The following is a 26,178-nucleotide window of genomic DNA, read 5'->3' on the forward strand; positions in this document are numbered from 1 at the left end:
TATGTTGAATTATTAAAAAAATTAAAACACTTTATTTTGTCGAATAAAAGCCCATGCGTGAAACATGATCCTTGAACTGATCAAATAATTTTGTTTTGAAATAATGAAGCAATCGATACTGTTATTTATCATCTATCATCTATCTTGGTATCTGTTTTATAAGCTATACATAACCTAATACAAAGTAATAAACAGTAACAAAGTTATGAAAAACAAGTAGACAAATGATTCGATTATTTTAATTGAGCAATTGTTTAATACTTTGTCCAATGAAAACTTGGTAAAATCCTAAAAACGTTTTGGAATTTCCTGTGACTTGAGACAAAATTGATCTATCCTCATTTTATGTTATATAAAAGGAGCTTATGCTCTAAAGCATAAAAAAGTTAACTAACCTATTTTTCAAATGTACCATACAGAAATATGTTCTATTATATTAGTTCCGTTCCCCAAATGAATAAAAAATACTAATTTCCATGGGAAGGAAGTTAAAATATGCTTTACACAAAGTTTTAATAGAGGCAATAGAACAATAAGGAATGTTATGAAAAATTTATTATAATTTACTTTTAAGGCGTTTCGAATTGTGTCGACAAAAAAGTAATTTTAGACGAAATATTTTACGGAAAACGTAACACGCCGATAAAAATGTTGTTGGTAGTCAGTATATTCAATGGACACTACTTTCGTCCACAACACGATGATTCCTAATTTTATATAATTTTTGAAAATGTTTAAAAAAATATCATTTTTGATGTCAAAATTTTCTTGTACTAATCGCCTTTATTTTTGAAATTTGGAAATCAAGATTTCTTCGATGTCACTACAAACTAGAAAATCTATATATAGGGCGATTAACCTAGTTCAAAACTAAGTAAGAGGCAGCATCTTTAAAAAAAAATATTCATCCCATATAGACAACTTTTAACCGGATAGGGTTAAATTATCTTATTGCAATAAAACACCCTATTACTTGATTGGTTATAAAATTTCTGCTAGTAATTTTCATTTCATCATTGAATAAATGTATAAAATCTATTCTGTACTATATAAAACTCAAATTTTTGAGGATCCTTAGTTAGATATTGTAATATTTTTAAAAAATTGGTGAAGTTGTATATTGATATCATAATTTTTTTATCGATTTAAATCTAAGACATTACAACATAGAAACAAAATGTTCTATTTCTAAATCCCATATACATAATCGTCTGCTATCAGTATTTTGAAATTGGTAGAGAGGGAGACCAACTGGCAACATTGTAAACATAGTGCTCATATAACCACCATGGACGTACAGTTTAGAGCTTGTCAGAATGGATCAAATAAGTATATTTGTAGTAGTATGATTGAAGATGAAGTAGAATGTCTAGAAAGAACAAAAAATGGTTATAAATATAGTATTTGTTGTTAGTGGTAACAAAAAAATTAGTTAATTTCTTATATGAATGATGATAATAAAAATTATGTAAAATTCCATATTTATATGAATTGGGCAGATATATCCAATATTATTTTCACTATTGCTGATGATAAGGAAGCTCTGAGTCCTGACCAAATTACCTTTGTAATTTCCTTCATCGCCCTCGCACTAATCCATGGAGGATCTCTAGAATTAAAGAATCCTCCGAGTGTCGCTGGCTTCGAGGCAAAGCTCATTCACAATGTTAAATTGTAAGATTTTTCTGCATTAATGAAAGCTGCAACATAGGATTTGTATTGAAAGTTCCTACAAAAACCGTTAGTCCTACCCGGTTTATATCTCTGATAAAGGACTGCAGTATGTCCATCGTCCGGTTTGAATAGTTTGCCTTTCTTATGAAAGTTTTAGTTGTAGATATATAACTGAAGCCATGCCTCTTTGTTACATCTTTTCCCCCGAGCTTAAGATGTCCATTATTAAGCGCCTAATGAATTCTCACTTCAGGCTCTGGCCATCTCAGCATATAAGTAACTCCCAGCTTCAACAGGTCATTTATTTGCGTTGCGTCCCCTATCTTCAGGGATCCAGACCAACTTCCAGACCCAAAGTATGAACATGCTTTGCAGTGTCAGAAACATTTAGCAGAAGTATTAATGACGTTCTAATCATAAATGAATTTAGATTATTGTGAAAAGTTTTGTTAGAGATATTTGTTTTTCCTACCGGCTATAGGTTTATTCTTCATCGAAAACCGTTCAGAAACCGTCATTATCATGCGTACAGCAAAAACTGTTTATTGCAGATAAATTTTGATCCAACGCTACGCCAGATTGTGCCAAGAATCAAGTAGCCGATTCCTAAGAACACCAACATCATTAGTATAAAACAGAAAGAATATAATTCACGTACTTGCAATTTTCATACTTTTGATTATTGATGAAATTAAAATTAACTTAAGACAAGGCAGTGTTATTTATAGTCCACTAAACACAAAAACAAAAAAGGTGTTTTTCCTTTATAAAACACTCTCGTTATATATATATAAAACATATTTTGCTTAAATTAATTTGACTAATATAGTATAATATATAATAGACAATGTCACAGTAATACGAACTAAACGAGAATGTTTGAAGGAAATAATGATTTTCCACATAAAAATGTAAACAATTTGATATCTTAGTTGTAATGTCTTTGATTTATAAAAATATTTTATTTGACATTTCCTAATGACACTCAAGCTACATTTACACAAAATATTATTTATATCCACATTATGTGTTTATTTTTCTCAATTCTGTTATGTATTTTCGATTTTCAATATTTTAGCATGCGGCACGTGCATGTTAGTATACAGTGTGTCTCACTTGTAATTCAAAATTCATTGAGAATCTCATAAACACCCAGTAAATTAATGTTATTGTTGTTCTGGGATTTGAGACAGTGTGACCAATGATACTTACGATAAGTCATTAAAGATATCATACACGACAGTTGGACAGTCTTGAAAACAAGTATATTTTGTCCCCTTTTTTCCTAAATGTGTGTGAGAGTAATGAAAAAAATAGTGTTTACAAATTTTCCAGCCACCTTAAAAATAATCTCTTGGAATCACGCAACTTACGTGCTCCATCATCATCTTTTCTTAAGTGGGAATTTTTAGAATCGTTGGTGATATTCATACTGAACATACTGTTTACACTTCCACACTGAAGGTAAACTGTTTACCTTACAACTATCACAAACATTTAAAAAGCTGTACGTGAAGGTTTATCGACAGTTAAAGTACAACGACTTAAGACTCAACTAGAAAGCAACATAAGCAAGAAACAAACGACTATCATAAGGGGAAATTGCTTCGAATTGTTGTTTAAATCATTCCTATAACATGTCGAAGATCAAGTCAATAATTGTAATGAATAACGTATTCTCAAATAGTCGAAAAGTTGAAATGCCATATTAGCTACATGAGAAGAAAATTGGGTATAATGATATCTCAATTTATGTAACTATTGAAGTAACGAAACAATAACATTCAATAGAATTACGAGCTCAACGCTCAATTTATTTGAGTAAAGGCAAATAATTGCATGTATTTAACAATACAGATGTTGAGCGTTTACTTTGTACTACAGTAGATGAAGTAACTCTATTAACAAGGAAATATGCTATAAAGTTTAGAAAGGTAAACTGTTTACTTTCAGTCTCTGAAGACGATACTTGATTATTGAAAGTCGCCTCAGATAGTGTAATTGAGAGTTTTGGTGTAGTGGAGGTATAAACAGTCTGTTCAGTACCTGTTCATTTAGTAATTAGAAGGAATCGATTAATTTTTCTGCAACAATAGTGGACATATAGGCGCAAGACGTCTCAAAAATGGACATAATATCGGCAAGTAATTTTTTTGGAATTTGAAATCCTAAAACACTATAGACATGATATTATTAGCCGTAAAAATAGTAGTTTTTGTCCTCTTGAAAGTTCGTTTCTAATGTCGACTGTATTTTTGTTTCTGGGGTCTAATGGAGTACCTTAAATTTACTGTGATATATTGAAGGAAAATTCATTTGGTCTGCGTTTGAAGATATCCAAACATTCATTTGAATTTCCAATGCAGTCGAGTATATGATCATCCTCAAGCACTCACGGAACTCACCTTGAAGATATATAACCTCTCATAATTACAAATGCAGAGAATTTTCAACCATTTCTAAAGTAATACAGTAAATGGATATTCTGGACGTTCCGCATAATCAGTGCTCATATGACCACTTAAAAAACAGCAGAATATAATATTGATGTAACTTTTTCTCGGTGTCTGGATATTAAAACTAGCATACCTATCATTCATATTCAAGTGAAATTTTGAAAAACTTTATAAACATGGCAGAAACTAAAAATATAATAAACGTAGTGGAGGTTAACAAAACAAAACTTTTAATCATTTAAATCTTTAAAAAATCTCATCTAACCGTTGCAGAAGTACTTGGCTCAACAAGGACAATACAAAAAAAGTTTGGAAAAAAATATATTTATTGTTCAACGTATTCTTCTTTTAGCTCCATACACTTTACCCAAAGATATTCAATAAGTTCCTAAACCTTTTTATTATAAAAATCGTCAAGCTTCTCAAAATAGCCGCTAACTATGTCTACTAGTTCGCACAATTTCAATCAACGATCATCCAGTACGGCTTTTTGGATTTTCTGCAACATTTCTGAAGTCGTCACCTCATTTGGTCGACCACTGTGATGCTGGTCTTCGCAGGTTGTACGGCCTCGTTTAAACTCTGTTATCCACTATTCTACTGTTGATAACGAAGGAGCAGTCTCCTCCAGAGTAGAATCTAGCTTAACTTTTATATTGGTTGGGCTAATGCCTTTCAAACAAAATTATTTCGGCGGGTGTAATTTGGGCGCTAACCATCCTTCTTTACCTGTCTGACCAAGAAGGGTAGATAATCCGACATGTATTTTCGGCGCTAAGAAGTGCAGGTAGGTCGAGTCATAAAATAACCCAATAGAGGGAAAGTTGATAGATTTTTAAGTAGGAAACTTTATTAAGGGCAGATTTTTCATTCAAATAAAGTGCAAAGTAACCCCCTCTAACGGTAAATTTTTTCAGACCTTAAGTGATAATAGGTCATTTCTCTTATAGGAAAATCTAAAAATACAAAAATATATCTTATTATAAATGTCGGTGATTTAATAAATAACTGTATTTCATAAATCAAGTAATTCAGTCGGTTAGCGCCCAAAATACACATAGGATTAAAATGACCCTTCGGTCTTGGCGCTTAGTTTACTTGTTGTAAAAAGTACATTAATCCTTTAGCGCCCAAATTACATCCGCCCAATTATTGTATCATATAACGATGACCAATTTTTTTTTTTATGTTTACAAATTCACTGAAAACGTTCACTATTGATGGTTGCCACACAAATACTAGACAACGTGGGGTCTTCAAACTTGAAACATATGCTTTATAGATTGTGTATTTTCTAATACAGTGGTAATTCTCAAGCAACTACCGCCATCTCTAGGTCGGGCCAGGTACTTCTGGGACCATTTTAGTATATGCCTCACACAAGTAAAAGAGGATTTAGTCACTGTGTTCGGAGAGTATGCATCATGACTTAAGATCATAAAATTTAGGACAACTGAATTTAAACTTGATTGTATCAGCGCTCATAACGGCTGAAAATTGTGACAACTAGTGATATAATTGAAAATCAGAGGGATAGAAGAGGCCATCAAAATATCAAAAGAACGCATTTGCCATATACTGACAAACTGCCTGAAGAAATATGCATACGTAAGCTATCCAAGCGTTGGGTGCCGCATTTACTCACTTTAAACCAAAAGCTTATTCGAAGAAATATTTCCCAGGCCTTACTGTAGCGGTTTAAACTAAATGAGATGGATTTTTACGTCGACTCTGTCGAACAAGGAAGCGTGAATACAGCATTATACTCCTGAAGCAAAAAAAATGTCAAGATGGTGGATTACGAAAGACGAACTTGTGCCGCAATAAGTAAAAACGGTCTCATCGGTCAGAAAAGTGATGGAACTGTTTTTTGTAATAGTCATGGGATTGTGTTTATCACTATCATCTAAAAGCTAAAATAATAACAGGAAAGTATTATGCACTATTTCTTGATAAGGCAAATTGCAAAAAGCAATTGTAGTTGAAGAAGTTTTTCAATCAGATATTGAAACTTCTCACACTTCGAGATATGGCTCTCGACGACTTTCTCCTATTTCCTAAACTCATAGTTTTACTTATAGGTGCGAGATTTGTATTGCTGTACTACATGTTAGAAGTGGACTATATTGGTAAATAAAAATTATCATGGAAAAAATGTCATGTTTTTTTGTTAGCTCAGAAACTTTTCAGTCAACTGTCATCTGCTTTGCTCTAACTGTTAAGTTAGGAAGTGTCACGTATCTTTTTGATTATCATTTCTTTTTCACAAAAATTTCTAGTTTATTATTTGGCAAGTTCCAATTTGCTTAAATATCAAAAGTATCATTTTTCATTATTTTGTGTGAAAAGTTATTGCACATTATGTTTTCGATTACAGAATGCCTTCGACGTCAAACAAACTACAGTAGATTTCGAGAATTCATTCCTACTAATACTTTTCAAATACTATTCTGAAGTAATGTCTTCATTGTGTATCCGTGTTAATTGTTTTTAAAGTAAAGAAACATTTGTCGTCAAAATCTCCTTCACATTCAGTCCAAGATGCTGCTTCTCGCCCTTGAGGCAATATTTTTCTAGACATTTCCATGATCAAACGAGATGTGTACTCAAATTCTGCCCTAACTCTAACTTTCATTTAGCCTTTGTCAGTGGCTGACGTTGAAATTATCAATAAAACTTTAGACAAGAAGTGAGCGACTAGACTAAATGTAAACATGCATTACTGGTTATTTGTCTTTCCGCCCAAAAACCGCTTATAGTAAGCGTCGAATAGAGCCAAAGAACCAGCTTGAGAAATATCCTGTTAACATTTAGCCCCTTATCATTTCTTTGCTAACTTCGGTTGAATGTAAACAGTTCAAAAAGAGTGGTATAACATTATTTAAAGACACATTTTGTTCGTTTCTGTCTCGGTAATATTTAGGAATTTATATTGCCGGCTGAGCGAGGAGCTGCGATATGTACTGTATATATAAGACCTAAGAACGGTTGTGACATTAATGCGCACATGCTTGAAGAATTATAACATGATCCTTGCCAAATTATAATGTTCATTGTCATATCATATCTCGTCCTTGCCAAATTATAGTCATCGTAGGGAATTACAAACGACTTTCTTGCCAAGTTATAGTGAAAACATTACCGCTAATGGATTTTAAAAAGTTGATTTTATAACAAAATGACAAAAAAAATTGAATATAAAATAATAAATTCAGTCTATTTTATCACTATTATGTTAAATAGAATCAAGCGAAAAATTAAAACTCTTCATTTCTCATTATATCTAAAACGAAACTAAAAATATCCATAGTGTGCCACGTAATAATTATAAATAAGATAGAAAATCGAAAGCTAAAGAAATAATTCTGGAAATGGGAAAAAATATAAATTACGTAGAGAAAAAATATGAGATCAACGTTTAATTGCATGATATAAAAATTGTGTCTGAATGATGTTAAAACTCTTTTTATATTGTATTTTACTAACATGCGACACACTAATAAACTCACAAGGCACAAAAATCGAACTGAACATGAACAAACACTTTAAAAAGTATGTTACTAAATTCAACCAAAACAAATTGTAATATTTATGTGTAGAAAGTCGTACTTTTCAGCACGCAACGACAATTATACCACGCAAAGCGAAAATACTCTTTCCGCATATCTTAGGTAAAGTTTATTTGAAAATGAATGATTGCACAATTTTTATGACCCAAGAGGTAAATCCTTATGATACCGAGAATTCCTAAAAAGTGTGATACTAATTTCAACCAAAAGAATTTGTATTATATATGTGCAGAAAGTGGTACTTTCCAGCACGCAGTTATGCCATGCAAAGCGAAGAGACCCACATATTTTACGTAAAGTTTATTTGAAAATGAATGATAGCAAAGTATTTATCATCCAAGAGATAAATCCTTTCGATACGTAGAGCTTATAAAATCAAATACTTAGCATTATTTGTTTGATTTAAAATTAAATCATTTTAATCCTAACATTTCTCCGAACAATTCCCCTCAATAAAACGATAAATCCATCCATACCTAACCCAGGAAATTCCATGTAACCTTCTTAATGTCCAAATAACATAGAATTAAATTAATTCTGACTTTGGGGAAAAACCAAAAAGCTTCTATAACTGATCTTTGATACTTACCCGAGCGAGACATTTGGAATCGTGGAAAAATTCATTCTGTCTCGAGACCGAGAACCGATCAGATCACAAACGCCAGAATCTCAGCCTACTCAGCTATCGAAGGTAACCGATACATATCTCCGTTAACAACAAACAAGAATTCTACCTGATGAACATAGGTATAACAAGTGATAAAACGGCTCAAGTTGTCATCCTATTGCGACAAGGCCAGAGTCAGCGAGAAGTGGCCAGTGCGCTGAACATGAGCTAGTTTTTACAGAGATTACCAAAGTCTGGTAACTTCCGTTTTCTTCTCATACGGAAGTAGAGTGTGCTTGCATGGTAGCGATAGAAGAGGAGGAGTCTACAGAAGAACCGATACATAGCAAAAATTTTAGGGTATCACGTCGATCCCTACGCCAGTTTCAACGGTGAAACTGCATCCTAGTGCAGAAAAATACCCATCCACATATTGAAAATTCCGTATGGCAGCATTTATAGGATGTGGCAATTGCCGATATGGATTTGCCAGCGCTTAGCCTAGACTTAAATCCCATAGAGCAGTTATGTGATGAACTTAAGAGAAAAGTTTGAGCTAGAAATTCTGTACCACCACAAAATCGCACCTAAAAACAGCGCTTACTGAATAATGGGATAGTATCGAACAAGATCGAGTAAACTTATTCTAATTATAACCCTTTTCATTATTTTGAATTCCTTTTCTTTTGATATTTTTTCTTTACCAAAAAATAATTCAATGACAATATAGACAACTTATGATAAAGCTAAGAGTGGATTTTTTTGAGGATTGAAATAATGACCGAAATTGAGGAAGTAACCATTTATGGACTTGATGTAACGAAACGATAGAAATGTTATAGCAGCACCTAAGAAGTCTAATGGGAGAAAACCCTTAAAATATATTGTACTATAAAAGAACTGATCCAAAGAAAAGTGCATTCGTTTTATATACAAAAAATATACCTACTTTTAATAAATTGTGGAAGACGTTACATTGCATTTAGAAGGAGAACTATGGGGATTCTGCGCTTATAGAGTTAAATGAAGTTGTATGTTAAATAATACAATTTATAAAGATTAGAAAATTAGAAAATTTTGATAGAGAAGCTTTATCTACTGGATGGAAATTTCTCACTTACATTGCATCATAGCACATAGCACAAAGTGGGTCCAGAGAGGAATGTCCCTTTCTTGAATTATATTAAAACAAATAATTGTTTAACAAGTTTTAATTTTTGATCAATAATGCATTCACTTTCGCCATCAACAACATTTTTCCATCTTTTCCCTGTGAGACCAATAAAAATCAACACTTTAAAGCAAACAATTGCGCATATACTCCTTCAAACACATAAAACCGTATTTTTGGGATATAAATTCGGCTTCTCAGTACTTCGTGGTTATTCATTTGAAGCGAGCCACTGTCTTTTGCGTTTCAGATTATCAAAAAGCACCCGTTTTTCGTTTCCCGTGATCAAGCGATAAAAAAACGGTTCTGTATGATGTCGTTAATGCAATAAGTGAATGTGATAGATGGGTTGGATTTATTCACCTTAGATAGATTATGGGAAACCCAATAACCTGCTGTCGACCAAGGTTGGATAAGAGTATTTGAGGGATCCCCGATTGACTGAAATGATTTTTCTTCCACTTCTGCTCTTCCAATATAGTTGTTTAATAAATTACTGGATCCGAGATTACAAAACTATCTGTATGTACGTCTAATGCATTTGAGTCAACATCACAAATGTATTTGCTTGCAACTGTTTCCTTACTACCCTCGCGAAACTCAAAAAGCAAATAATGCCAGATATACTTTTCTGGTATTTGACTTACCGTTTCACCCCAAATTGTAATAAACTGACACACAATCAAATATCAACATCTGCAGACACGACATTACTTCCAAGTTTTACTAATAAAAAGCAAGAACTCTCTGATTGGCCTAACCAAATGAATTGTTGCAGAAGAGGAATATGTAAACAATATACATCTGAGGAACTCCCGAAAACTCAGTCTAACACATCCTTTGAGAATACGAGGCTGTCCACAGACAAATGCCTATATTCAAGTTTCTTAAATACAGAAGAGGTAAGCCGCATAGCCCACAGACAGACAAAGTCGTCGCTACCTGACTGGTAAACAGTCCGGGGTACATAGATAAATAGCTCAAATTTTTAGCGAGGTAGATTCATGGCCTTTACGCTCTGGTTCATCTAATCCAAATTAATGCAAAAAGTATTCACCAAACATTTAAAAATATAGTGTAGATAAAATAGTAAAAACATGTGCAATTACAGTCTTGCAATTGCCACCTTTACAACGTGAACCCCATTGCACTAATCTAGTTTCAAAGAAATATGGCACGAGAAACCAGAAACTGGCTAGAAAACATGTTATAACAGGGAGAAATTCCGGAAAATTGATTTTTAATAGAAAAAACAATAGAACCAATTAATTTCTATGGAAAGTAAGGCAACTTTTGATGATGATCTAATTGTCAGGAGGAACCGATTTAAATTCATCCAACTATGTAAATCTATATTTATATTAATTATTATAAGTTCATATGACCACTATATAAATAATGAAAGATCTTAACCTAGTGACTACCAAGTTACTACTTTAAAAAAATTAATAAGGCTGCTTAAGATTGGCAGTTTATTATTTTTTAATATCATTTTAATTTCGTGTTGGCCGTTACTGAGGTATACATTGATGATTGTTTTCATTAACATTTTATGATTTATTCTATTACAGGTTTTTCGAGTGGTCGTAATATAATCTAGTGAAAATTATGTGAATATAGACTATAAAAACATTACTAGCATGCATTTTCAAACAAATTACAGTAATAACCCGGACTTACGCGATGGGTGGGACCAAGCGATAGCATTGTAACTCTAATTCACGAAGTTAGAATTCAACTTCGCATAAAAATACATATAAGTTTCTGTAATCGGAAAACGAAAAAAAAACAATAATTTAGAAGGAAAATGTTGAAAATCTATATTAGATAGTGAAAACTACATTAGTATCAATAAAACAACGTAAACCGAAGATATTTCAATGTCGACGGTTTCATATATTCGAATTATGTCGCCTTTTTTTCTTCTCACGGAAAATGTTCTTGTAGCATGCTAGTAACTTTTTTATTTCTTATTTTGTAGTAGAAACACGCTCTTCGTTAGAATCTGTGTTTTATACTATTTGTAAAACCTTCTCAATTGTACCGAGGCCTTCTGTTAGTTTCGAATCGTTATTTATTTCTCCTGTTCAACTGGGTCTAATGAATCAGTTTGATTATGCTCATGCATTTCCACGAGCTCGTCAATATTTATAGATCTATTACCCTACTTTCTACGATGCTTAGACGTCCTCAACGAAGTTAATTAAAGTTCGACCTGCATCTCCACACACTCGTGTAAATTCGCGATGGACTCATTATTTTCAAACTTCGTCTCACTTCAAATTCTTTGACTTGATCCAAAAACAGACAATGATCGGTAGTTGAGCGCGGCTATATAAAGTAGTACGAAACGAAGTGAAGTGTGTCTACACTATCTTATTGGGTTAACTCCAATTAATTTGTCGAGTAGTGTAGTGGACACTTGGCTATTTAGATTGTTTGAATCCAGCAATTCTTGAACATTATCACTGAACACTGGCACGACACACAAATTCGTTCTATAAGGTCTAATGTAAACGACTGGGATTATAGGCAAATAATTAATGGATTTTTCACTACTATAATGCATCATCACATTACAGCATGGTTGCGACTCATTTTTTGACCGAACTCGAAACGGAAGTAATCGCTCACCCACCGTATTCGCCAGATTCGGCTTCCCCTAACTTGTTTTTTGTAAATTGAATACATAAAAAATAATTTGCTGAAGGTACTGATGACCATCCTCATCGATGCTTACAACAAGTGTATTGAAAATTGAATTAAGAGAACCCGCTTTCGATTGAATAAATCTAAATATTTCTTCGATGAAACCCTCATACGTTTGCATCTATTGTCCATTATACCACGGCATTGATATCTCGACCATCTGAAATGATTTCGAAGTACACAAAACTGTATAATTCTGCCAAACACGCAACAAGATTTTCTGCTCCAATCGACCTTTGTTTGCGACGGGCTCTGATAATTGTTCTCTGTTCAACCACTAATTTTCCATGTTTGGGCTATTGAGATAAATCCATTTTTCCACGCAGGTAACAATGGATCAACAAAACCTCTATTGGACGGTTATCCTGTAACACTATTCGACAAATTTTATCTAAAGATTTTAAATGGCGATGTATGGTATCTTTAAAAGGTCCAAGGGAGTCCGATAATCGGCAAGTGCTGGTACTAGGCTGGCTATCTACTGCTTCCGTTGTAATGCAGGTGGACGACCTGAATTTAAATAATCTTCAAGCGTCAAATCTCCAGTTTTAAAACGGTTAAACCAACGCTGTGCTGTTCGCTGATTAACTGTGTCTTTTCCTCCAATTTCAAATATTTTTCTTACTTACACGGCCACGACCTTTGTCTCTAATACACGACTTTTATATTTATCACGCTTCATACTAATAAACAAAGCGAAGATGATTGAAAGAAAGTAGATCAACTATACTCTTCATAGAATTAAAGACTAGTTTCAATAAGTTACGTCATGTTGGAATTGAAGCGAAGGAAGTTTCACATTGAAAAACCGACATTACTTATGAGACCACCCTGTATATATCAGGAGTGTTGAAATAAAATATTTTAAATAAATACTGTCATAACTAAAATTTCTCACGATAAATGGCGTAATCTCATGATTTTGTTATGTTAGTGAATTAATTCAGCTATCCGTATCTGTGAGACATTCCGTATAATAAAAAATTATTGTTGAATGCATGTTTTCAGCTCCAGTGGCTCCTATCATTATCCCAGAAGAATGTAATGCTGAAAATAATTCTGTTACAGTAGCTTGGCAACCTCCTAATCTGAGTCACGTTGAAGGTTATGTTTTGGAATTGGATGATGGAAATGGAGGGGACTTTAGAGTAAGTACGGCAATCTAATAATAGTTAAATATACAAAATTTCATACTTCAATCAAATATAAACGAGCCTTTTGTATAAATAAAACTTATTTCATTTATCTCTATGTTTCCCTTCTTTTGTTAAACATTTTCCGAAAAATATTTTCCATTCCGCTATCGTAGAGTGAAGTTGAAATGCTAGCTAATCAAATACAGACGAATGTTTTCACTTTCCAGCTTATTTTCCCAGTTTTTGCTACGTTTCAGTTGTTGTGCTGGATGGGACTATATCGTCTTTTTCGCCAATACTCCCCCCAGTACAATCGAGTCTTGGCTTTCACTGGGTTTTCTTCGTCGTTTCTCTCCATTCCATACTTGCACGCTTTGACTCTGGAGTGTGAGGATACACTCATGTCTCATTACAATTGAGAAATGCGGGCTCGTGTGGCTTTACAGTTATCATTCAGCAGCCTTGTAACTAAAGTGCTAAGTTTTTGGTGAAGACCAATTGCTACCTGATGACTAATTAATTATTAAATACATCCAAAGTTGACACCAAGCTCTTACAAACTTTGGAGTACTGTGAAGCGTCGATCTCATTCGATAAACGTTTGATACATCAGAAATTCACGGCATTGCTTCACCCTTCACCATGGAATGATAGCTTCTCCAAACTGGGAAAGGAGTGTACGGCGAATTTCGCCTAATTCCACAGGCGAGGACATGGTAATCAAGCGTTGCTTAAAAGAGATGGGCAAACTCCTTTCACTTAACGTGTTACTAACTTAGGCAGTGGACTAGTCGACTGATGTTGTTTTATTACATTAGATATCCTCATCTAACCACTGAGGCTCGTTTATATTTGATTGCTCTTCGTATTAACAGATCTATTGTAACGTTTTACCACATAGACTACATATTGTCTTATATAATTGATTACGTTTTTCAATGTTTCCGATTAATGTATTTAATTTTATTCTTGGGTACAATTCCCCCTTAGTTGAGTACGAAATTGTGAGGCGAGATTCTCGTTCGTCAATATGTTACAACCCCTCATTTCATAAACTAGTCAAAGTACAATTCGGTTTTTATTACTATTAGGGTGAAGAAACAGGGCAGTCAAGTGTACACAGGAATACGTGTCGTTTTTTTATCTTTACATTGAGCAAACTAGAATGATACCAAGGAAAAACTTGATTTAGACACAATATTTCAAAGAGAATCCACTATTATTAAATTTCCATATTATATACAAATACTCTGTCTATAATCGAGCAATGTACTGTCGGATTATTGAAAGCTCCGGAATGTACTAAAATACTCTGATAAGGACTAAACCAATTATTTATTGCACAATTTATGAATACGTACGCTGTGATCATATATATACACACCATATTCCACTCAAATCCATCCGCAACCGCTGAAATACCTTTTCTACTATTGTAAAAAGGTCGCGAGTGTTCAAGAAAGGAAGTATAAAATTACCTTGAAGTGCTAAGAATTTCCATGATATTCCAATTATGGTTGAGAATAAAACTTAAAAAGAGGTACTTAAAGATGAGCCAATGTTTTCATCGCCATCGTTTACGGAAAAGCCAAATAATTAGGGGAAAACCACGTTTTTTCATTTTTCTTAAAATATCTCGTTGACGGTGCAAAATATAGAAAAATTACCTCGACAGAAAAATGATTGCGAGAAAATTTTAAGAAAAAAAAGTCATAACATATTTTTTCGTAGAAAAAATATTTTCCACGAAATATGAAAATGAAGTTAACGCGAAGTAGCACTCTTTCGAAAAATAATTATTCTTACAGCTTTAGCGCGCTAAAAATAGATAAACTGAAAAAAAATTCCGCTTACAAAAATTGTGGTTAGCGAAAATCCGTATGTGGATAACGGAATTCCGCTTCTGGTTACAGAAATTTTTTTTCGCTCAAGCGTTTGAAAATTTTTCACACCGTTCTAATGCGCGCAAATTTATTTTTCCAGTATAAATTAAATAGTTAATTTTTTTATTAAATAGCTGTGTATTGAAAATAAAGATGTAGAGTTGTAAAAAAAACGATTAATTTTCTATAAGAATTCATTACTTTCTTTATAATACATTATTCAATATCAGAATCTGTTTCACTTTCATTATCTAGATAAATTTCAGTATTAGAATTAGTTACTAGATAATCTTCTCGTGAGTTTTCTTCCAAATTTACTTTTTTAGTATTTTGGTAATTATTATCATCACAAAATCCGCACACGATGGTACAAAGTTATCCAGCTTTTTTGCAACTGCAAGCTTCACCACAGAGTTTCTTGCAATTGAAAAATATTAGCGTATCAGGAGCAACCTCATGATTCATTCGAACTGGTTGCAATAAGTTATTCTCTAATTTCCATCCCCAATCTAAAGGTGGTGAATCATTTGACAACCATTTTTGAACTTGTAAATAAGTTCGAAATAAATGATGTTCTGCCCTTAGAGGGGGATCAATTTATACATACGCTATACGTAAACAGATGATTGCTAAACTATTATATATTAAAAACCATTCCTATACTACGCAGACGCACTATCTATGTGAGAGGGCGTTGTATACGTTTATAATACAAATTCGGGCAAAATCGTATATAAATCTGAAACCTGAACGTGAAATCGTACTTGAATAAAATCCTGTTTATTTTATTATATTATTATGAAAAACAACTATTTCTTTAAAAAACTCCGGTAAAAAAATTCAGAAGATAGATACATTGCTTTCACATTATTATTTTTGGAAAAAACGAATTTTTCACGATTCCTTGCTCAATTATTGGTTAATAATAGAAAAAGTAATGAAAAAAATCAAAAATTCATTTATACCCTTTAAAGTAGATAACATTAGTAAAAAAATAAGCCATGAATCATTTTCGTACGTTGAATTTTAGTTAGTGAAGTTTATCACGTATTTTATTTGTGAAATGTAGGTTTATTCATTCTGTTTTTCAATTTCCGGGAGTTATTGAAAATTTGGATCATTTTGGTGGATCCAAATATTTGAATTTTTTTTTAAATACCAATAATGATCTAATAATAATTTTTTTTTAATTTTTGGTCCAAAACCCTTTAACTTTGGATAGAAAAAAAATTAAATTGGGTTTGTCGCCGTTTAGCCAAAAGGATATAAATTGTTTTCTTATTCTTTAATTTATTTCTCTTCAGATTTAAAATTAGTTTCTTTTATATTTTTTTTAAAAACAGATGAAAATTTGACGTTTCGACTTCCTTTAGTGTTTATCAAAATATTTTGATTTATTATATTTTGATAAAGTCTGAAAGAAGTCGAAACATCAACTTTCCATCTGTCTTTGAAGAAATTATAAAAGGAACTAATTTTGAAACAGAAGAGCCCTAAAATAAGAACATTTAGAAGCATAAACATGTCAAAAGGTCTAAGAAATAAGAAATTAAAGAGATTTTTTTATTAATTTTTTTCTTAAATATTAGTTATTCAACTCTAGATTAGTATATCTTATATTAGTATATATTTTTACCGCGTTCAGACTTGTTTTTGAAAGGTTTTACATACAGTACTTTGCAGGTATAAGAGAATCTCACTAATATTTTTAACATGATTTTCTGTGAAAAATAAGTCTTCTACGAAAAATAGTGTATTAACATTTTTTTGAGAATTTTTATATCAAGGGAATTTTTTATATTTTACTCCGTTAACAAGTTATTTAAAAAAAAAAATGAAAAAACTTTGTTTTTGCCCTAATTATTTGGTATTTCGATAAATCATGGCCCTGAAAATTTTTTTTAATCTTAAAGTACCCCCTTTCAAGTTTAATTTTTATACAGTATTGGAATATCATGGAAATACGTGGCACTTAAAACCTTCCATTCTTGAACTACTTAGTACGTGAAAGGTGTGGTTGAAACGCACATTTTGTGTCCTGTACATGTGCAATATGTAGTTAAGGATAAATAGTTAGCATTAACTTATTATCATGATATGATTTTGGACAAAATGACTTCATTTATACTGTGTCAGTTTTGAGATTAGTCAAAAGTGACTTATTTCGTCCATATTGCTTGAATTTACGACACGTTTATATGGAAGCCCACTCTGGGTCATGAATATTTTATGCCACGACGCGGATGAGATTAGTAACATCATCGATGATGTCAAGCAAACGCTCACCAACGATTACGAGCTTTAGGTGAAGTATTACAAAGGCTGTTGCAATCGTTGTGGGCATTAAGTGGAGTGATGCCACATAATAACATAAAATTTTTTATAGTACTTCATCTAATCAAAATATGCTCTAAATTATAGTTACTATATTATTGTTAACATTATTGCAAGACTCGAAATAATTGCATAATATTGATTGCTTGGAATGTCATTTTCAAAACACCATTATCTTCTGCCCTTGTAATACATGTAGCAAACAAATAAAACATTACACTTTTTTGATGAGCTGGGGTTACTCCTCTCCTCCATTTACTGTCGTACTGTTGCCTGAAGATGCTAGACACAGCAGAAGGCGGCACGGCACGGCAGGGCAGGGAACTCCAGAACACTACACCTGGTGGCGCATGACATAGAAGACGGAGATCTATTGTAGTTATATCCATCCCACATTCTGAACTTTCTAAGAGGGACACAAGAGATCCTTGTGGTCACGGTGTACATGGAACCCTAAACCAAGGCGCGCACTGAAATGGTGTGGTAGTGGTGAGGTATTGGAATGGTACGTGGCATAGCGATGGTGAACATTTGGCGTGGCGATGGAATAGCGGCGAAGTGGTATGAAAGTGAGTTAATGCGCACTGCAGTGGCAAACAACGTATGGTGTCACTGATTTATCAGTTCTGTCCAAAATGTCTTCAGAGGATGAAGATGCTCTTTTATTTGTACAAATTGCTAGCCTAAATGCTAAAAATCAGGAGAATAAGGAAAAACACTTTTGGGTTCATCTCTCTTTTGCACATGGCTCATATGATAATCCTCCCGTGTATTGTCATACAGACAGGGATATGCCTCTACAAGGCAAATTTTATGTTAAATTCTTGGTCGTCTAGCATGTTTCTAGTTTTTCATATAATTTCACTTTATTCACTTTACATCCGGGTAAACAAAAATACGTAGTTGCAATGCTAAAGCCACGTCGTCACCAGCTGCTTGCCAGTCGAAAATTAAACATGTTCGAGATTAGTGGCATCAGACTGGCATCACGCCACCTGCAAAATACCATATCACCGTTACTCCGTTTTGATGCGCGCTTCTTCATTTGTTTACTTAGGCTTTACCGATTCCACCTGCCACTTGGTCACCACGCCACTGCCACGTCACTTGCTGATCACTTTAGTGCGCGCCTTGCTTAACATTCCTAATATAATTCTAGTTTACAGAACAAAAACCATTCACAATAGCATGCGTAGAAACCTGTTTTCAACTCTAAACTCCGGATCGAAATAGAACTACGCATTTAGTAACTAAACTCCGGATTATAACAAAAAGGAAAAAATTGAGAAAACTTATATAAAATGAATATAAAATGGAAACAAATCTCCGTTCAAGTTAGATGCACAGATATTATTAAAGCATTGATTGTTTCTCAGTGAAATTCAGTGCTACTCACCAACGAACCCTTCTTTGAGAGTGTCTGTCTAACGTTTTTTTTGTAAGCGAGTATTTTTATAGGTTTGTTAACAAAAAAGCATTACATAGACCAAGTATGAAATTATTCGGTGTGTAACTAATTACTGTAGTAATTACCTTTATTTTTAGCAAATGGTTTTGTTCAAAATTTCATTCATCACCATTGTATCGATATAAAAACTAAAAAGTATTTTTTTATTTCGCCTAATGAGCCGCAATCGAAAGATTCGTTATTATGGGAGCCAAATGATGATATAAAATAAAAATTAATGTTGTTGGGATATATGTATTCACTTTCAGCTTACCGAAAGAATTTTATGATTTGTTAATAATAACTAATTCTTCTATATTACTGTCAATAACATTTACTTAGCCAAGAGGTTTGTCCGTTTTATTAACAACAATTTTTCCTACTAATTGAAAACATCAAAAACTTATATTGTCATTATATTGTCATTATATTGTCTTAAACTTAAATATATTAATTATGTCTTTGTCGCATTGTAATCTCATAATATTTAAGAGTCTTATGAACTAAAAATGAAATTAGTCAGATACATTAACGGTCCATAAAAAACATTCAAATGAGAGCGGAAGGATGGCAACTATTATTTATTATTTCTAAAAAACAAGAATTATCGCCTGTATCAACGGCTTTAACTGCTATTGCCTACACTTAAACACATAATTTGATTGTCGTTTTCATTTCTTCTGTTGGTTTCCTTGCTGTTACTATAAAACTAATATGAGCTTAGTTAAAAATACGTATCTCAAAATAGATACCTAAGATTATTTCAAGATTTTAGCTATTGTGCCAATTTTTGTCACATGTTTCAATTATAAATAACAAGCTCTACTAAAATGATGATGCCGGAAAAGAATTGTAAATAATTTGGCACTATGCTTTACGTTGTTGAAAGACTAACTATCATTGTATAGGATATTGAATTTGTCTCAATATTACTGGGAATATGGGATTAGTGAAAAAGTACGATGCGGTAAATTATGAGAATTTAGAATGTAAAACCGTTTAGAGAATTTAGAATGAAAACCATACCAAGTTACTAAATATGTTATCAATAGTAGAAATGTCAAAGGTTTTTTTCCGTAAAAGTGTCTACCTCCATTACCCTATTAAAAAAATAACTATTCAAGTTACCTAACTATATTAGTAACGAATTGGTAGTATAACCATAATTAAGTAACTATTTTCGAAAACTAAGTTTAGAAAAAAATTGCTATTTATATGCAGAGGAGACTGTACCTTGGACATATTGTACCTTGAAACAATTTAAATTTGAAACCAGTGTCACCATCTATCAATCCATGAATGATCTTAATTAGTAAGTCTATTTACTATTCATAGCTGTATTCTAATCTACGGTGAATCGGCTGCGGAGATCGTCATGCCACGAAGAAGGAATGGTAAGAATAGAGATCCAGTAAATCCTGGTGCCTTATAAGAGGCTTTAGAGGCTGTATATAATGAAGACCTATAAAAATGAGCTTGAGGGAGGCTTTCAAAGTGTTTAAAGCTAGCCTCACTACACTGTTTAGAGAGTCAAAAAAATTTGAAGATAAACGAGAAAATTATGAATATGCGGTAAATTTTGCTGTTAAACAAGTGTTTACTGAAGAAGAGAAAAATTGCTTAGCAGAATATATTGCTTTAAAGCAATATGACTTAACTAAGAAAGGCTTAATTAGCTTATAAATTTGATGTGGCCAATAAAAAGAAATACCTATCAAGTTACATGGGATGCAGAACAAGTTGCTGGTGAGGAGTGAATTCGCGAATTAAAAGTTACTGCCACAAAAGTCACTTTTTAAAAAATGTTTGTTGAATTGCGGATCAGCAGCTTGTGTTGTTATGACGGCTCAAAGTTCAATACCATATATGAAACGTGGGTCAGCGAACTGTAACTTGCGGCTTTCTTAAAAGGCATCAAAATACTCTATCAATTCGAAAACTAAAAGCAACAAGTCTGAGCAGATAGACAAGCTTGATAGAGTTAATGTAGAAAAAATTTTTGACAACACAAAAGGTATTCACAACCGATTGGTAACAATTCCTTCCAACCGGATTTGAAATTTAGATGAGACGGGTGTAAGCACTGTTCAATCGCAGTCAAAAATAGTTGCACCAAAAGGAATTAAATAACTAGGAAGTGCAATATCAGCCGAGAAGGAAGCCCTTGTGATTATGATAGTGGTAGTTAATGTTACTGGAAAATATATTCCGCCAATGCTGATATTTACCAGAGGTAAAGATAGAATGCTATTTGGCGCACCTCCTTGAACAATCGGAGATGTAGCTTCTACTGGTTGGTCAAATAAACAACTGTTATTAAAATCCCTTAACCATTTTATTAAGTTTTTCAAATGTTTAAAGGACGAACGCGTTATATAATCACAGTCACGATCCATATTTGTCCATTGAAGCAGTCGAAAAAGCTTCGGATGCTGGAATCATCTTTATAACTTTTCCACCTCACACATCAAACAGGCCATTATACAGTAAAGATGTAGAGTCTTGACTGTTTGGTAATGGAGGAAAAACGTTTGACATTCACTCAGTAGTAGAGGTTCTGGAAACTGCTTTTCCTCGAGCTTTTACGCTGAGCAATATTTCAAGTGGTTTTAGAACTTCTAGAATATATGTACTGGACAGCGAAATATTTTCAAATCAAGATTTTATGGGTTCCTTGGTAACGGATCGCGATTTGGAAAATAACGTACCACTGCCAAGTCTTCCTACTACTAATAAACAGACTCAGTCTTCAACCTCAAATAAAGAAAAAACAACAGTTAAACCAAGTGCCGTCAGGTGTAAAATTCCCAGCATTAAAACTTTTAAATCTACACGCAGAAACCTTCGAAAAAAGATTTATTTCGCCAGAAGAAGTACAGCCGTTTCCAAACCACTGGCCAGGAAAAACACAAAGAAAGGGAGAAAGACTGGAAAATTAAGGATAGCAACCGACACCCCAGAGAAGGATGAAATCAGAAGAAACAAGAGCAAAAATATTAAATCGCTGACAAAAGACCTAAATTTGGGAAAAATCTCCAAAAGTTTCGCTCTTCAAAGAAATTTAACCAACAGATGCAAAAAAAATATCAGGTAGAAAATAGCGTTCCCTATGTGTAAACAAATGACGAAGATAGTGCAGATGAAGAGTGCTACATTTGCGGAAATTCAATGAATGCTGATAAAGTTGAGGAAAATGGAGCCGGTTCATTAAGTGTGGTCGTTGGGCTCATAATTTATGCACAGATCTTGATGACAAAAGTGAAAGACCTATGAGTGTTTTTGTTTAATTAGTTTTTATTATTTGAACGCAGAATTTTTACTTTGAGGTTTTACAATTTGTTCTAAAGCTCTTAATAAACTCGTCTTTTAAATTTGTTATTTTTTTTCTGTCTGTTTCAAGGTACAAGAGGGTTGTTCCAAGGTACATAACCACATATACCTTGGAACGCAATGTAAGCAATACAGAGTTTGTGTTACCCACTCTTAATGAATAACTTTTTTTAAAATTTAATTTGTGAATTTGATTCATGAATGAACACAAATTAAAACCACCCATTCAAATTCTTCCAAGAATTATTTAAATTTTTTCTGTGTGAAAATTTCAAAAAAATGTTTCAAGGTATAACAGTCTCCGCTACCTACAAATTTGAATAGAACCCTTAATAAATACTCTGATTAATAAAAGTCCTGTACTCTTGATTAACATCATACTCTTGACAAACCCCGTGTTTAGCTCAAAAAAATTCATATCTGATGGTTACATTTCAATTTTTAAACTATGTAGAACTTTTTATAGAAAATACTAATAAAACTAAGAATAAAAATAATTCCCATATGGCTCGCATTGACGCCATTAAATAAGTATCAGAGATCATTACAATAGAAATGAATCAATATGATTGAAAGCAAGAGTTATAATTTCTTATTTTGCTTAAAAATTACTTTGATTCATCTGTAAAAGTTAACAATAAAGTTTTTAAAGGCTCTTCTGGTTCACCAAGTAATGGAACAGCACATTCTAATAGTTTCATCTTTGCTTTTGAAAGCATCGCAATAGTGACATTTTTTATTCACAGAGGCAATAACAATCACACGATGATTATCATATTAAATTGAAGGATCATATTGAAACCTAGAACCATTATATAGCGACCAATCCTTACGCATGAAATTTCGACAGCGTGTGGTCTGCATTTTTGCATTATGAATTCTTCTCGCCTGCGATTATTCTGTCGTTTCTATCGCTCTTCTAGCTGCCTGCGGCGTAACTTGTCTTTTTGAACGAACTCTTACCTGAAGAGGAGTTTCAGCTGCTCTCAAAACACTTTGTCGCTTTGCTTGCTGTTGTCTTCTCATCTCTGCGAAAACCGAAGATTCTTTATTTCGTGCATCTTTTACTGCATTTTTAAAGAAGAACAGAGTAAGAATTAAAACCAAAGAGTAAGATCTAAAAGAATGAATAGCAGAAATGACACCTAACCTCAAAAATTCAAATAGATCTATATTGCATATATAATGACAGAAAAATATAATACAATAAATAAAAAAATTCCAAACAGCTGGAACTATAGTCAATTGGTTTGAATATTGAAGTGACCGTTGGTAATACAGTGGAACGGTATTACAGTAATCAGGGTTGGAACTCCATTAATGGCATTGAGGAAGCTAGATTTTGAGATTTTTTTTTTCATAAAAAGTATCCTATGTTATTTCTAATACCTCCAACAATATGTGTATAAGGTTTTATGATGATCGGTTAAGTAGTTTTCGCTTGAAAGCGTTATATACAAACTTACATTCACATTTATAATATTAGTAAGGATATCATACACATATTGCTGTTTAACACATTATTTTTGTACATTTTTCAGGAAGTTTATTGCGGAAATGAGACTATATGTACTGTGGATGGATTGCACTTCCGAAGTTTATACAACGCAAGAGTTAAAGCTTTTAATAGTACCGGAGAAGGAGAATACAGTGAACTCATTGGACTGCAAACTGCTGATGGTAAATAATATTTGCTATGATAATTGCTCAGTGATGAAGTTGAGTGACGAAAAACTTTGTTCCCAATTCTATATCAAGTTGTTCTCAATCATTTCCTTCAATTTAAAGATGTCATGTGAAATCGGAGACTCGTGCAACTAAGTCCAACACGGTCGTTTGATATATTTAGGGTCTCAGCTATATCAGTTAGTTTTACTTGACGGTTAACCTAAAGTATTTTGTGGACTTCTCGATGTTGTCTTCGATGACAGCCTTTTTGAGGCATCCACTACATGCAATGTTCTCGGTGCTCAATTTCGCCTCGTTTAAACTTGCCAAAAGTTTATTTTCCTTGGGCAATGTCCGAATAGTGTTTGTCAAGTCAAGCATTGGCTTCAATACTATTTTTGGCAACAAACAATATTTTATTAACACATGAAATTCCTTCATATATATTTTTTTTCCAAAAAACAAAAGTTTCTCCACTCAAAATGCTATACGTGTCTTTTGAACGTTAGAGCTAAATGAAAATCATATGGAGTTAATATTAGTACCGTCATCTATATGTCATCCTACGAGTTTTCTAGCTAATATGAAGTAATGAAAAGGATTGCTTTTGGAGATGATACCTCTATTAATAGAGTTTTAATTACATTCTTCTTTCTCAGTGGCATGGTTTACATTTGACCCCGTTCTCTCGGGTCCCGGCTTACAATATTCAGAGAACAATACTAGAGTAACAGGAGAAGGCTGGGAGCACCGAATCGCATTAGGAAGCGTTGGATTTAGTAGAGGACTGCACTATTGGGAATTTACTATAGAAAAATATGATACGGACACAGATCCTTCTTTTGGCGTAGCAAGAATCGACGTTACAAGGGATAAGATGCTAGGTAAGAGACTTGAAATTGTCAAAAATTCACTGTTTATGAATATTAATGTTTTTATTATTTCCAAAATAGTTCATTACATGATTTTCATTAATTATAGTTTCATTAAAAATCGATACCAACCAAGCTTGGACATATCATATCGTTTACGATTCGCTGTTGTAGCTTTGCGTTGATTTTATGTTAACTGCCGCATATAGTCGACACAGTTGAATGCTGTTGCTATGCCAGAGCAGCATTTTAAATCGTCGTACCAATATTGTTAAGAAGTGAGAGAATCTTAGAGCGTTGGACCATACAATTACATAGTCTGCTAATTGTCCGAGAAGGTGCCAAAACATGTAAAAGAACTAACGTTCAAAGAGAATACACGATTTGATATTCATTAAGTTGCTTTTAATGATTTCACAAGAATCCTTAAGCGTTTTCAACGTTTTTATCGGCCAAAGAAGAATTGAAACCAATTCAAAGTGTTTTAGAAGAATAACAAAATAGTTTCTAGCAGCAGTTCAATTATACTTTATTTTTACTTAAAGGACTATAAAAAATTTAACTCCAGCTGTAAACCTGATATACTGGGATAAGTGTTAAAGAACCGCTTATAATGCTTATAAACCTATTCCCACTATAAAAGTAATGAATTTTACTAGTTCGTATTCTTAATAACTCTGGTGAGAAATTAGAGTGTCGTCGAAGAACACGTACCCCGGGGGCGTTCACATAAAAAATCTTGAATAGTAAAAAATGTACGTCGAGAGTTTGTACACAAAGATTTGCATGTGCAAAGTCAGAGGGTTATTTTAAATATATTTAAATCCTGATGCTATAATTAAATTGATGGAACAATCAACTTTAATTCCAAATTTTACCATTTATAGCTTTGTACAAGTTGGAGATGTTATAGTTCATATATCAAGAAAGGACGTTAACCAAAAACTGATAAAAGTTGACGATGCAACCAAATATGTTATTCGATGAATTTAATGCCATCGTTGGATATGATTCAGAATGTTAGAGATACATTAGTGTATTTTAATCGAGTATGGCTTTTAAGCATAAGAAACTTAACAAAAGAACTATTATGGAACCATGTCGTATAATACTCAAATAGAAATATGGTGTATTTGAACAAAACCTGATTTGATACACAGGACGGAGTACATATGTTTAGGCTGATAACTCTGATAATCGTTTAGTCGTATCTTAAATACTCCTGCAGGAACTAGATTTGTACCAAATGCATTGCTTCCATCTGCTTACTACCACGAGTAAAGGACCACGGATTTATTTGAAAAATGGTTCATCAATCAACT

General features: G+C 33.0%; 1 protein-coding gene across 2 annotated transcripts in view; it reads left to right on the forward strand.

The window, feature by feature from the left end:
* LOC130453450 (E3 ubiquitin-protein ligase TRIM9) overlaps positions 1–26,178 on the forward strand; it is a 149,874-nt gene that overhangs the window by 118,389 nt on the left and 5,307 nt on the right. Inside the window, exons 5-7 of one of the 2 annotated variants that reach the window (XM_056793210.1) lie at positions 13,195–13,334; positions 23,858–23,996; positions 24,644–24,868. In XM_056793210.1, the coding sequence (XP_056649188.1) occupies positions 13,195–13,334; positions 23,858–23,996; positions 24,644–24,868 (504 nt within the window). The remainder of the gene's footprint in view (positions 1–13,194; positions 13,335–23,857; positions 23,997–24,643; positions 24,869–26,178) is intronic. The other variant, XM_056793211.1, reaches the window with a different exon arrangement.

Source organism: Diorhabda sublineata, chromosome 2 (assembly GCF_026230105.1).
Source record: "Diorhabda sublineata isolate icDioSubl1.1 chromosome 2, icDioSubl1.1, whole genome shotgun sequence".
Classification (NCBI taxonomy): domain Eukaryota; kingdom Metazoa; phylum Arthropoda; class Insecta; order Coleoptera; family Chrysomelidae; genus Diorhabda; species Diorhabda sublineata.